Here is a 15,215-nt window from a genome sequence, read left to right as displayed (position 1 = left end):
ACCCTATTGATACTGATACTGGGTTAACACTATTAATACTGATACTGGGTTAACCCTATTGATACTGATACTGGGTTAACACTATTGATATTGATACTGGGTTAACCCTATTAATACTGATACTGGGTTAACCCTATTTATACTGATACTGGGTTAACCCTACTGATACTGGGTTAACCCTATTGATACTGATACTGGGTTGACACTATTGATATTGATACTGGGTTAACACTATTGATCCTGATCCTGGGTTAACCCTATTGATACTGATACTGGGTTAACCCTATTAATACTGATACTGGGTTAACCCTATTGATACTGATACTGGGTTAACACTACTGATACTGATACTGGGTTAACAGTATTGATACTGATACTGGGTTAACCCTATTGATACTGATACTGGGTTAACACTATTGATACTGATACTGGGTTAACCCTATTAATACTGATACTGGGTTAACACTATTGATACTGATACTGGGTTAACCCTATTTATACTGATACTGGGTTAACACTGTTGATACTGATACTGGGTTAACCCTATTGATACTGATACTGGGTTAACACTATTTATACTGATACTGGGTTAACACTATTAATACTGATTCTGGGTTAACAATATTGATACTGATACTGGGTACTGATACTGATAACCCTATTGATACTGATACTGGGTTAACACTATTTATACTGATTCTGGGTTAACCCTATTGATACTGATACTGGGTTAACCCTATTGATACTGATACTGGGTTAACACTATTTATACTGATACTGGGTTAACCCTATTGATACCGATACTGGGTTAACCCTATTGATACTGATACTGGGTTAACACTATTGATACTGATACTGGGTTAACACTATTGATACTGATACTGGGTTAACCCTACTGATACTGGGTTAACCCTATTAATACTGATACTGGGTTAACCCTATTGATACTGATACTGGGTTAACCCTATTGATACTGATACTGGGTTAACCCTATTTATACTGATACTGGGTTAACACTGTTGATACTGATACTGGGTTAACCCTATCGATACTGATACTGGGTTAACACTATTTATACTGATACTGGGTTAACACTATTAATACTGATTCTGGGTTAACAATATTGATACTGATACTGGGTACTGATACTGATAACCCTATTGATACTGATACTGGGTTAACACTATTGATATTGATACTGGGTTAACCCTATTAATACTGATACTGGGTTAACCCTATTTATACTGATACTGGGTTAACCCTACTGATACTGGGTTAACCCTATTGATACTGATACTGGGTTGACACTATTGATATTGATACTGGGTTAACACTATTGATCCTGATACTGGGTTAACCCTATTGATACTGATACTGGGTTAACCCTATTGATACTGATACTGGGTTAACACTATTGATACTGATACTGGGTTAACCCTATTGATACTGATACTGGGTTAACCCTATTGATACTGATACTGGGTTAACACTACTGATACTGATACTGGGTTAACAGTATTGATACTCATACTAGGTTAACCCTATTGATACTGATACTGGGTTAACCCTATTGATACTGATACTGGGTTAACACTATTGATACTGATACTGGGTTAACCCTATTAATACTGATACTGGGTTAACACTATTGATACTGATACTGGGTTAACCCTATTGATACTGATACTGGGTTAACCATATTGATACTGATACTGGGTTAACACTATTGATACTGATACTGGGTTAACCCTATTGATACTGATACTGGGTTAACCCTATTGATACTGATACTGGGTTAACCCTACTTGGGGCGGCAGGTAGCTGCGCTCCAACGCTCTAGTGGTTAGTTAGAGCGTTGGATTAGTAACTGAAAGGCTGCAAGATCAAATCCCTGAGCTGACAAGGTAAAAATCGGTTGTTTACCCCTGAACAAGGCAGTTAACCCACTGTTCCTAAGCCATCATTGAAAATAAGAATTTGTTCTTAACTGACTTGCCTAGTAAAATAAATAAATAAATACTGGGTTAACCCTATTTGTGCGATGCATAGGGTGTTTTCCTTGTTCACCAGCGACCTGGGTTCACTGCCCTGCACCACTGTTTGCTACAATATTAATATCATAGACTATCTGTTAAACGAAGAGACACCACAATATGAGTGAAAGGATTTCAGGATAATATCAGTGAGTGTTGATTTAGAGGTGTCTTCTGGGTTCATCCTTGTAGCCGCCTTTATCAACAGGGTGAAATGTAACAAATGACATCAGAGTTGGGAGGTAACCAGGTCCCAGTTTAAATCACCATGACGACCATTTCATTATTTATCCAGAGCAGCAAGGGAATCTGGAGACTCAACCTTTGTAGAATCACAATCACCTTTATTCACCAAGTACATTTGCACGTACATATGTAGGATCTTAATTTGAGGCAGTTTACTACAGCAGGAAAATATTCCTGCAGCAACAGAAAATGTGAATTATTATGTTAATTATAATTAATGGACATTTTTGAAGGGGTTACTACATTTTTCGTAAGGAAAACTCAAGTCTGAAATTTCTAAGTGGAAATTATAAACTTCAGAAGCTTTTTTAAACCTCAAATACACTACAAGTTTTACATTTCCTGCATTGCTGGAAAGTTCTTCTGTAGTGGGGGGTGATGAAATTAAGATCCTACATCTGTACACATAATTGTACATGGGGATATGTATGGGGGTCTATAACATCCAATCACAGAGGTTTACATCACCTGACAGTTGCAATGTTATTGCTAATAACTCAAACTGCCCTTTTCAGATAAAGACATAAAATCTGTACAGATTTAGGATCTTAATTTGATCACCCTGTTGCAGAAAAACTAAACTTGTAGTGTATTTGAGTGTAATTAAACTTTAGAATAGGTTTCTGAAGATGATAAATTCCACTTTTCCATTTTAAAACGGTTCATTAATTATAATCCACACAATAATTAAAATGTCCTGTTTCTGCAGGATTATTTTCCATGCTGGATCTCTGTTTAGGACATCACTGTGTTAACCACAACCAACATACTGGATCTCTGTTTAGTTGTCACTGTGTTAACCACAACCAACATACTGGATCTCTGTTTAGTTGTCACTGTGTTGACCACAACCAACATACTGGATCTCTGTTTAGTTGTTACTGTGTAAACCACAACCAACATGCTGGATCTCTGTTTAGTTGTTACTGTGTTAACCACAACCAACATGCTGGATCTCTGTTTAGTTGTCACTGTGTTAACCACAACCAACATGCTGGATCTCTGTTTAGTTGTCACTGTGTTAACCACAACCAACATGTTGGATCTCTGTTTAGTTGTCACTGTGTTAATCACAACCAACATGCTGGATCTCTGTTTAGTTGTCACTGTGTTAACCACAACCAACATGCTGGATCTCTGTTTAGTTGTCACTGTGTTAACCACAACCAACATGCTGGATCTCTGTTTAGTTGTTACTGTGTTAACCACAACCAACATGCTGGATCTCTGTTTAGTTGTTACTGTGTTGACCACAACCAACATGCTGTATCTCTGTTTAGTTGTTACTGTGTTAACCAACATGCTGGATCTCTGTTTAGTTGTCACTGTGTTAACCACAACCAACATGCTGGATCTCTGTTTACAGGGGTCAGTGCTCTAAAATGAGTCTCTCTGGGGAGGGAGAGGAGGGGGGCTCTGCCTCTAAAATGCATCTCTCTTGGGAGAGAGAGGAGGGGGGCCCTGCCTCTAAAATGCATCTCTCTGGGGAGAGAGAGGAGGGGGCCCCTGCCTCCAAAATGCGTCTCTCTGGGGGACATGACACCAAAGCTAAGAGGTAAGATGACAATTTTATGAAGAATTCATTAAGTTTATTTCCTAAATAAATAGCTATCTTAAGGTGAATGCTCCTACTGTAAATCTCTCTGGATAAGAGCATCTGCTAAATCAGGGGTTCTCAATCCGGGGTCTGCGGAGGTACTGCAGGGGTTCTGCAGGAAGCTCGGGGAGTGGTGGTGTATCCAGGGAGAAAACTAAACTAATATTCTGAAATGTCATTGTGGTCTTATGCTCCCATCTATTGAAATTATTTAGCAACTGCAGTAGTGCTTAAAAAATGTGTTATTCCTTACTAAAGTAGTAATTACTGAGAATTACTAGTTAATTTTATCACTTACAATAAAATAACAACTTATACCATAACAAACAATTAAACTGACATGAACCAAAATCACTATATATGTAGTTATTTAGTTAATTACCAAATTGAGCCGGTCGGTCACATTTGAGAGTGAGGGAGATATATAGCATTTTGCATAAAAAAACATGATTTTTGTCTCTGAAATGAAACCATCAAGTGATAGATTTTAAACAAATCCTTGTCTGTGAGAGATGTAATAATTAATACATCATTTCTTTAAACAATAAAAGCTCATTTCTGTAAAGTGATATGTTGCGTTTTGGAACTCTTCTTATGTTTCCCATCTGAGATCAGAGTAGATGAGAGATGTAATGTTTGTCTTTGTTGTGTTGAAGTCCAATCAAGCAGGAGAGACCAGCCTCCCCTGTACCCAGCTGTGTGTCCATGAAGAGTGACCTGTCTATGAATCATCCTATAGTGTTTAGAGAGGGAGACTTTTCTACTGAACAAAGGTAAGAAGAACTCATGGGTCATGGTCAGTGAGTTAAACAACACTGTCTCTAGTCATTTCTCCTCTCCCATTTTACCATTTCTTTTGGTTGTTTTCATAATCCATAGGCTAATCCTTTAGTCCATTTTCATAGTCCTAAAACTCTGTCTGTGTGTGTGTGTCTGTGTCTGTGTCTGTGTGTGTGTGTGTGTGTGTGTGTGTGTGTGTGTGTGTGTGTGTGTGTGTGTGTGTACACTCCCTGGATGAGGAGATGTAATCTCATGTTTTGTCCACAGAAACCAACAGGAGAAATCAGAGTCAGAGATTCTCAGTGGTCAGTCTTCCCAGAGTCATCAAACAGACCTGGACTCTGTATTCAGTGTATGTGATCCTGTTATGAACTTTTGTTTTCCTCAAGTAAAGTTTCTTTCAATTATTCATTAATGTGTTAAATGAGAAAGCATTTCTTCTCTTGCTTAACTTATTTACTGGATTTATTTTAGTTGCTTGAAGAGAAAATGATGACATTTGTGAAGAACGAGCTGAAGATGTTCAAGAGGATTCTTAGTCCTGAACTCCCAGAAGGCTTTGAGAGTCAGAAGCAGGATGAGGAAGTGGTGGATGCTGAAGATGAGAAGCAGGAGAGCAGTGCCAGAGAGGGAGCTCTGAAGATCACACTGCACGTCCTGAGGAAAATGAACCAGAAGGAGCTCGCTGACACACTGGAGAAATGTAAGATCTGTCTGCCTCATGTTGAATGCTGTTTTATAACATTTAAAAGCTGTAGCTAAAGTACAGCTAAAGTAGCTGTGTAACTCAATGATATTGTCGCAGCCTTAACACAACACCTAGTGACCTCATCAAGTAGCAGCAGCGATGTATTGTGGTTATTAGTTTAGAGAGAGAGAGACAACATTAATAATACCATCAATAATACCAATAATAATATAATTAGTCAAACCAGTCTGTAATGTATTATGAAAACATTTACACATTTATACAGTCAGTTAAGAGAATACATTATTACAATAGAAAACTTTATAACAGTCCTTCAATAATGTAGGCATTAAAACAGATGTAATATTAATATCCTCTGTGTTATTTCTAGATTCAGATGATCCTGCTGTGATTTGCCAACGTGAACTCAAATCTAATCTAAAGAAGAAGTTTCAATGTGTATTTGAGGGGATCGCTAAACAAGGAAACCCAACACTTCTCAATAAGATCTACACAGAGCTCTACATCACAGAGGGTGGAACAGGAGAGGTCAATAATGAACATGAACTGAGACAAATTGAGACAACAACCAGGAAACAAGCAAGACCAGAGACTGCAATGAAATGTAACAACATCTTCAAACCCTTAACTGGACAAGACAAACTTATCAGAACTGTGCTGACAAAGGGAGTCGCTGGCATTGGAAAAACAGTCTCTGTGCAGAAGTTCATTCTGGACTGGGCTGAAGGAAAAGCAAATCAGGATGTCCAATTTATATTTTCATTCCCTTTCCGGGAGCTGAATTTGATGAAAGGTGAAAAACTCACTTTGATTGAACTTCTCAATCACTTCTCAATGGAAACCAAACAATCAAGAATCTCCAACTACGACAAGTACAAAGTTCTGTTCATCTTTGATGGTCTGGATGAGTGCCGACTGCCCCTAGACTTCCAGAAGAACAAGATCTGTTGTGACGTTACAGAGTCAAACTCAGTAGATGTTCTGCTGACAAATCTCATCAAGGGAAATCTGCTTCCCTCTGCTCTCCTCTGGATAACTACCCGACCTGCAGCAGCCAATAAGATCCCTTCAGTGTGTGTTGACCAGGTGACAGAGGTACGAGGGTTCAATGACCCACAGAAGGAGGAGTACTTCAGGAAGAGATTCAGCAATGAGGACCTGGCCAGCAGAATCATCTCACACATAAAGACATCAAGGAGCCTCCACATCATGTGCCACATTCCAGTCTTCTGTTGGATTTCTGCAACAGTCCTTGAACACATGCTGATACACAAGAGAGAAGAGACGCCCAAGACTCTGACTGAGATGTACACACACCTTGTGGTGTTTCATACCAAACAGAAGAATGAAAAGTATCTTGGGAACGAAGAGACAGGTCCACAATGGAATAAAGAGAGCATTCTGTCACTGGGAAAACTGGCTTTTCAACAGCTTGTGAATGGCAATCTGATTTTCTATGAAGAAGACCTGAAAGAGGCTGGCATTGATGTCAATGAAGCCTCCGTGTACTCAGGATTGTGCACACAGCTCTTTAAAGAGGAATGTGGGCTGTACCAGGACAAGGTGTACTGCTTTGTTCATCTGAGCATTCAGGAGTTTCTGGCTGCTTTATATGTGTTCCTCTCATTCATCAACAACAATGAGAATCTAATGGCCGAACCGCAAACAAAAGATGAGCCTAAAGTTACTTTCTACAAGAGTGCTGTGGATAAAGCCTTACAAAGTGAGACGGGAAACCTGGACCTGTTCCTCCGCTTCCTTCTGGGCCTCTCACTGGAGTCCAATCAGAAGCACTTACAAAATCTACTAACAAAGACAAGAAGCAGCTCAAAGACCCATGAAAAAACAGTCCAGTACATCAAGGAGAAGATCAGGGAGAATCCCTCTCCAGAGAGGAGCATCAATCTGTTCCACTGTCTGAATGAACTGAATGACCATTCTCTGGTGGAGGAGATCCAAAGCTACCTGAGATCAGGAAGTCTCTCTAGAGCCAAACTGTCACCTGCACAGTGGTCAGCTCTGGTCTTTGTGTTGCTGACTTCAGAAAAGGAGCTGGATGTGTTTGACCTGAAGAAATACTCTGGATCGGAGGAAGGTCTTCTGAGGCTGCTGCCAGTGGTCAAAGCCTCCAGAGCTGTTCTGTGAGTAAATAAAATGACATTTGAGAACTAATCATCTGGAACAAATATTCCGTTTAGAGAAAATATATGTATTAAAATATAATATTAATATGAAATATATTAATATGAAAAAATTACTGAATCAGTGCATTGGTGTTCACATTAGTATAACAATATGTCCATACAAATCTAGGAGATGGAAGATTAATCTATATGTTGTTTGGAAGAATAAACCAAATGCATCTGCCATTGTCCTTCCACACTACTCGTTAAATTAACAGTGTGTTTGTGAAGTCATGATGATCTCTTTGTCAGGCTGTCAGGCTGTGGAGTAACAGAGAAAGGCTGTGCTTCTCTGGTCTCAGCTCTGAAGTCAAACCCCTCACACCTGAGAGAGCTGGATCTTAGCGACAATGACCTGAAGGATTCAGGAGTGAAGCTGCTCTCTGCTGTACTGGGGAATCCCCACTGTAAACTGGAGACTCTGAGGTCAGTATTCCTGTAGTTGGTCAACAAGTGATAACGCTTTAAGATTGCTTCGATCACGTGGGATATGTTCCGCATTGCGGCGAACAACAACATTGACGAATATGCTGATTCGGTGTGCGAGTTTATAGCTTCGGCGATGTCGTACCCACAGCGTCTATTAACCTCTCTAGGCTAGGCGGGACGAATTCGTCCCACCTACGTAACAGCCACGGCTATCCTGTGGCGCGATTTTCAAAACCTTAAAAAATCCTATTACTTCAATTTCTCAAACATATGACTATTTTACAGCCATTTAAAGATAAGACTCTCGTTAATCTAACCACACTGTCCGATTTCAAAAAGGCTTTACAACGAAAGCAAAACATTAGATTATGTCAGCAGAGTACCAAGCCAGAAATAATCAGACACCCATTTTTCAAGCCAGCATATAATGTCACCAAAACCCAGAAGACAGCTAAATGCAGCACTCACCTTTGATGATCTTCATCAGATGACAACCCTAGGACATTATGTTATACAATACATGCATGTTTTGTTCAATCAAGTTCATATTTATATCAAAAACCAGCTTTTTACATTAGCATGTGACGTTCAGAACTAGCATACCCCCCGCAAACTTCCGGGGAATTCGCTAACATTTTACTAAATTACTCATGATAAACGTTCACAAAAAGCATAACAATTATTTTAAGAATTATAGATACAGACCTCCTCTATGCACTCGATATGTCCGATTTTAAAATAGCTTTTTGGTGAAAGCACATTTTGCAATATACTAAGTACATAGCCCAGGCATCACGGGCTCGCTATTTAGACACCCGGCAAGTTTAGCACTCACCATAATCATATTTACTATTATAAAAGTTTGATTACCTTTTGTTGTCTTCGTCAGAATGCACTCCCAGGACGTCTACTTCAATAACAAATGTTGGTTTGGTCCAAAATAATCCATCGTTATATCCGAATAGCGGCGTTTTGTTCGTGCGTTCCAGACACTATCCGAAATGGTAAAGAAGTGTCGCGCGCATGGCACAATTCGTAACAATAAAATTCTAAATATTCCATTACCGTACTTCGAAGCATGTCAACCGCTGTTTAAAATCAATTTTTACGCCATTTTTCTCGTAGAAAAGCGATAATATTCCGACAGGGAATCTCCTTTTCGGCAAACAGAGGAAAAAATCATAAAGGCGGGGGCGGTCGGGGTCACGCGCATAAGCTAGTGTCTCTTGATCGGCCACTTGAGAAAGGCGATAATGTGTTTCAGCCTGGGGCTGGAATGACGACATTCTGTTTTTTCCCGGGCTCTGAGCGCCTATGGACGACGTGGGAAGTGTCACGTTAGAGCAGAGATCCTTAGTAAAAGATAGAGATGGAAAAGAAGTTCAAGAAATGGTCAGACAGGCCACTTCCTGTAAAGGAATCTCTCAGGTTTTGACCTGCCATTTGAGTTCTGTTATACTCACAGACACAATTCAAACAGTTTCAGAAACTTTAGGGAGTTTTCTATCCATATGTAATAAGTATATGCATATTCTAGTTACTGGGTAGGAGTGGTAACCAGATTAAATCGGGTATGTTTTTTATCCTGCCGTGTCAATACTGCCCCCTAGCCCTAACAGGCTAACATAATTGCAAAAGGGTTTTCTAATGATCAATTAGCCTTTTAAAATGATGAACTTGGATTAGCTAACACAACGTGGCATTGGAACACAGGAGTGATGGTTGCTGATAATGGGCCTCTGTACGCCTATGTAGATATTCCATAAACAATCAGCTGTTTCCAGCTACAATAGTCATTTACAACATTAACAATGTCTACACTGTATTTCAGATCAATTTGATGTTATTTTAATAGACAAAAAATGTGCTTTTCTTTCAAAAACAATGACATTTCTAAGTGACCATAAACTATTGAACGGTAGTGCATGTATTAAAATACCCTCAAATAAAAGGTGACATTATATACTGTCACCTCATATGAAACATTTGATCTCAAATCCAAAATGCTGGAGTATAAAGCCACATTTAAAATGTTATCTTCACTGTCAACATAGATATGATGTGGACTGTATACTCAATACAATCTAAATCTGATACCTCACTGTCTGTCTTTTGACTGATACTGCTTTTAAACTGGTCTGGTCAGTCTACTCAAATATTTGTAATATGCATTTTTCTATCTACAAGAAATACTTTGATAATTTTTCATTTATAATAATGATACATTAATTTATTATTAGATATGGCAGGTTTCAGGACACTGATATATCTGAATATGTTGAAGAAATATACTGCCACTTTTTTCACCACCAAAGAATAGCAGTGTGATTTTAATGATTTGACTCTTTGCAGGCTGTCAGGCTGTCTAATCACAGAGGAAGGCTGTGATTCTCTGGTCTCAGCTCTGAAGTCAAACCCCTCACACCTGAGAGAGCTGGACCTGAGTAACAATGACCTGAAGGATTCAGGAGTGAAGCTGCTCTCTGCTGGACTGGGGAATCCCCACTGCAGAATGGAAACTCTGAGGTCAGTATTCCTGTAGTTGGTCAACAAGTGATAACTGTTCACCAGATCCTCATGTGTTTACCAGACACACATAGTCCACACCATATGTGTTTGGACAGTGAAGCTTACAGTTCTAAATGTGGTGCTATGCTCCAGCATTTTGGATTTGAGATGTTTCATATTAGGTCACAGTACAGAATGTCACCTTTTATTTGAGGGTATTTTCATACATATCTGTTTTACCGTTTAGAAATGAAAGCACTTTCTGTACGTAGTTCTCCCATTTGAAGAAGTCTTAATTATTTGGACAAATTCACTTATATTGTATTAAAGTAGCCATAAGTTTAGTATTTAGTCCCATATTCCATGCCTGCAGTGATTACATCAAGCTTGTGATTCTACTAACTTGTTGAATGCATTTGTAGTTTGTCTTGGTTGTGTTTTGGATTATGTTTTTCCTAATAGAAACTGAACGGTGAATAATGTCCTGTCATTTTGGAGTCACTTCACTTGTATTGTCAGTAAGAATAGAAGATGTTTCTGAACACTTCTACATTCATGTGGATGCTACCATGATTATGAATAATGATGAATGAATCGTGAATAATGATGAATGAGAAAGTTACAGAGGCACAAAGATCAGACCTCCTTTGTTATTGGTGTTATTCTGTATACTTCTGGCCCTTCTTTGGACACTGTGTTAACTAACCTCTAGACGAGCTTCAATGGTATTGGTAATGGTGAGATTTGACTCTTTGTAGGCTGTCAGGCTGTCAAGTCACAGAGGAAGGCTGTGCTTCTCTGGTCTCAGCTCTGAGGTCAAACCCCTCACACCTGAGAGAGCTGGACCTGAGCTACAATCACCCAGGAGACTCAGGAGTCAGACTGCTCTCTGCTGGACTGGAGGATCCACACTGCAGACTGGAGAAACTCAAGTATGTAGAGGGTTTATGTCAATGTTCATATCAGACATGTTTGACTTATCAGGCTATTTAAGACAAACATTCTGACCACCACTTGGACAAAGTTATATGCTGACTGTGTGTGTGTGTGTGTGTGTGTGTGTGTGTGTGTGTGTGTGTGTGTGTGTGTGTGTGTGTGTGTGTGTGTGTGTGTGTGTGTGTGTGTGTGTGTGTGTGTGTGTGTGTGTGTGAGAGAGAGTTCAGTGTGTGTGAGAGAGTTCAGTGTGTGTGTGTGTGTCGTCTGTGTGTATGGGTCCAGTGTGTGTGCAGTGTGTGTGTGTCCAGTGACAATCTCTCAATGACATACACACACACACAAACAGGACACGCACACAAACTGGACACACACACACTGGACAAACACACACAAAGGACACAGACACACACACACACACACACACACACTCACACACACACACACACACACTGGAAATACAAACACACACACACAGGACACACACAAACACAAACATTCGCTTGAAGTTATCTGCTGACCGTGTGTGTGTCCAGTCTGTGTGTTAGTTCAGGTGTACTTATTGACTGTCTGTTCTTCTGCTTACCGCTACAGTGTGGAACATGGTGGAGAGTACACAATGAGACCTGGGCTTAGACAATGTGAGTGTTGACTGCTGTGAAGATTATGACTAAGAATAAGTCTTAATTCAAGTTAAGTCAAAGTCAAAGACCACCATCATTACTGACTTGGTCATGTTAAATATCAGCTGTAGTTCTACAGAAACAGAAATCAGGGACACCAAAGTTTACAAAGAGTTGCTTTGACAATGTGTGTGTGTGTGTGTGTGTGTGTGTGTGTGTGTGTGTGTGTGTGTAATTAATCGGAATAAGTGTGTTTTATATCACCAAACAGTTTAACATATGATCATTCAACAAGTCTCAAGTTACCTTAACTTCTCCTTTTGATACCCAGAAACATCTACATTAAATGAATTAGTGAAAAGTGAGTTAACATTCTAATGTGAATGATGATGATTTCTAATATTGTGTCTGGTTTCATCCATCAGATGTCTGTGATCTCACATTGGACCTAAACACAGTAAACAGACACCTCTCTCTGTCTGAGGAGAACAGAAAGGTGACATGTAGGACAGAGGAGCAGCCGTATCCTGATCACCCAGAGAGATTTGAGGACTGTGGACAGGTGCTGTGTAGAGAGGGTCTGACTGGGCGCTGTTACTGGGAGGTAGAGTGGAGTGGGAGAGGGGCTGTTATAGGAGTGACATATAAAGGAATCAGCAGGAGAGGAAGGGTTGAGGACTGTGTGATTGGATGGAATGACAAGTCCTGGAGTCTGTTCTGCTCTGACAACAATTACTCTGCCTGTCACAATAATAATCCCACTACCATAGACGTCCCCTCCTCCAGCTTCCACAGAGTAGGAGTGTATCTGGACTGGCCAGCTGGCACTCTGTCCTTCTATAGAGCCTCCTCTGACACACTGACCCACCTGATCACATTCACCTCCACATTCACTGAGCCCCTCTATCCAGGGTTTAGGGTTTGGTATGATGACTCCTCAGTGTCCCTGTAAATAATAATCTGACACACACACACACACACACACCCACACAATGGACACACACACACACACACACACACACACACACACACACACACACACACACACACACACACACACACACACACACACACACACACACACACACACACACACACACACACACACACACACACACACACACACACACACTTGCCTTTGGAGCATTTACGCCAATCAGGAGTTCGACGTCGGCATCAATCTCCTTCAACTGAACCTCTTTCAGGTATGGCTTTTGAGTTCTTTCTGAGTGGGAATGCTCTCTTTTGTCACTGGGATCTTACTCTGGGTGTAGATGTAATGCAAGAAATGTGACGCCCTCCACATTGCCAATCTCTAATCTCAAAGCTCCTGCCCCATTGTGTGTAGCAGAATTTCCATCTCATTGCCTTGAGCTGCCTCATGAGTCTCTCTGTACAAAATGTTGCTGAGCTACCAGATTCGAGAAACGCATAGGTTAACACAGACTTGCTTCCATTTGCCATCTTTACTTGAACTGGCACAATTGCAAGGGCACACACACTGACACACCAACACACACACACACACACACACACACACACTGGACTCACAAACATCCTGGACTCACACACACACACACACACTGACACACCAACACACTGGACTCATACACACACGCACTGACACACACACTGGACACACACACACTGGACTCACACGCACTGACACACACACACACTGGACACACACAAACTGGACACACACAAACTGGACACACACATGCTGGACACACACACACACGACTGGACACATTCAGACATACGCATCTTCCTATAATTGGACCTTGACCCAGGACCTTCAAATTGGGAACAAACAGACACCTCATTCCAGCAATAACTTCCACCACAAACACAGAGGTGAAAATATTACCGGAATATTCTGCAAAATGTTGATGAAGACGTCACTCAATCCACCCAAAACAACATGCAGTCTTTCCACAAGACTCCCATGAAGTTATAGTGTGACGTTATGAGTCGACGTTAAAGTAACATTCTCACAACATACTGCACTTGTTTTATCCTGTTTTAGATGTATCCTCTGTTTAAACATTTAAACTCTTACAATAACACTGTTAAAATACCAATGTGATCATTTCTTGTCTTTTATGTTGGAAAAACAAATTGTACAATTATATGTAGACATACGCTCCATAGTTGTACAAGTATACATGGATATATTGTACTTTTCATAATAAAACATACTTGAAACAAGAAAAAGCATGTTAATAGTGGAAAACAATTTTGTTATTGATTTTTACATTGCTTCTCCCTGTCTCATGTTGACGTTTGTCATGAATCTTGACCTGGAGGCAGAACTGTGCGATTTCCTCTAGATATGTCAGCTGCAATGTCAGAATTGGCTGTGGAAAATGTTGTTTTATGGTCTTAATTTAAGGGAGGGATTAGCAGTGTGGTTAGGGTTGAGGTTAGGATTAAAATCGGATTGTATTACTTTGTGCCTGTGCCAGCTAGTAACCACTTTGCTGAACTGCCTCCAGGGCAAGATTCATGACAATAAATGCCAACCTGCCTCCAGGGCAAGATTCATGACAATAAATGCCAACCTGCCTCCAGGGCAAGATTCATGACAATAAATGCCAACCTGCCTCCAGGGCAAGATTCATGACAATAAATGCCAACCTACCTCCAGGGCAAGTCTTACCTGTGGCTCCGTTTGTAGAGCATGGTGTGTGCAACGCCAGGGTTGTGGGTTCGATTCCCACGGGGGGCCAGAACAATTTTTTTTTTTTTTAAATGTATGAAATGTATACATTCACGACTGTAAGTCGCTCTGGATAAGAGCGTCTGCTAAATGACTAAAATGTAAATGTAAAATGTAATTCATGACAATAAATGCCAACCTGCCTCCCAGTCGTCCCCTCCTTATCTTTACAAGGCTGCAGAACATGAAAGCTAGTGATGTGGGGGTTCTCTCATAACCCTCAGTCCCCAGGTGGGTAGATGGCAGGTTGAATAAAGAGAAGCTAGTGATGTGGGGGTTCTCTCATAACCCTCAGTCCCCAGGTGGGTAGATGGCAGGTTGAATAAAGAGAAGCTAGTGATGTGGGGGGGTTCTCTCATAACCCTCAGTCCCCAGGTGGGTAGATGGCAGGTTGAATAAAGAGAAGCTAGTGATGTGGGGGTTCTCTCATAACCCTCAGTCCCCAGGTGGGT

General features: G+C 40.5%; 2 protein-coding genes across 2 annotated transcripts; both read left to right on the top strand.

The window, feature by feature from the left end:
- Window positions 1–3,667: 3,667 nt before the first annotated feature.
- On the top strand, window positions 3,668–10,519 carry LOC145867187 (NLR family CARD domain-containing protein 3-like). The gene is made up of 7 exons (XM_082971238.1): window positions 3,668–3,834; window positions 4,533–4,649; window positions 4,924–5,008; window positions 5,131–5,359; window positions 5,736–7,506; window positions 7,801–7,974; window positions 10,330–10,519. The coding sequence occupies exons 1-7, from the start codon at window positions 3,707–3,709 to the stop codon at window positions 10,517–10,519; spliced, it is 2,694 nt and encodes an 897-aa protein (XP_082827364.1). The 5' UTR covers window positions 3,668–3,706.
- Window positions 10,520–11,229: 710 nt separating this feature from the next.
- Window positions 11,230–14,912, top strand: LOC123732642 (stonustoxin subunit beta-like). The gene is made up of 3 exons (XM_082971258.1): window positions 11,230–11,417; window positions 12,013–12,059; window positions 12,467–14,912. Exons 2-3 carry the CDS (start codon window positions 12,038–12,040, stop codon window positions 12,991–12,993), a joined length of 549 nt encoding a protein of 182 aa, XP_082827384.1. The 5' UTR covers window positions 11,230–11,417; window positions 12,013–12,037; the 3' UTR covers window positions 12,994–14,912.
- The last annotated feature ends 303 nt before the right edge of the window (window positions 14,913–15,215 follow it).

Source organism: Salmo salar, unplaced genomic scaffold, assembly GCF_965601325.2.
Source record: "Salmo salar unplaced genomic scaffold, fSalSal1 ptg000221l, whole genome shotgun sequence".
Classification (NCBI taxonomy): domain Eukaryota; kingdom Metazoa; phylum Chordata; class Actinopteri; order Salmoniformes; family Salmonidae; genus Salmo; species Salmo salar.
This window is presented reverse-complemented; position numbering and strand designations above follow the sequence as displayed.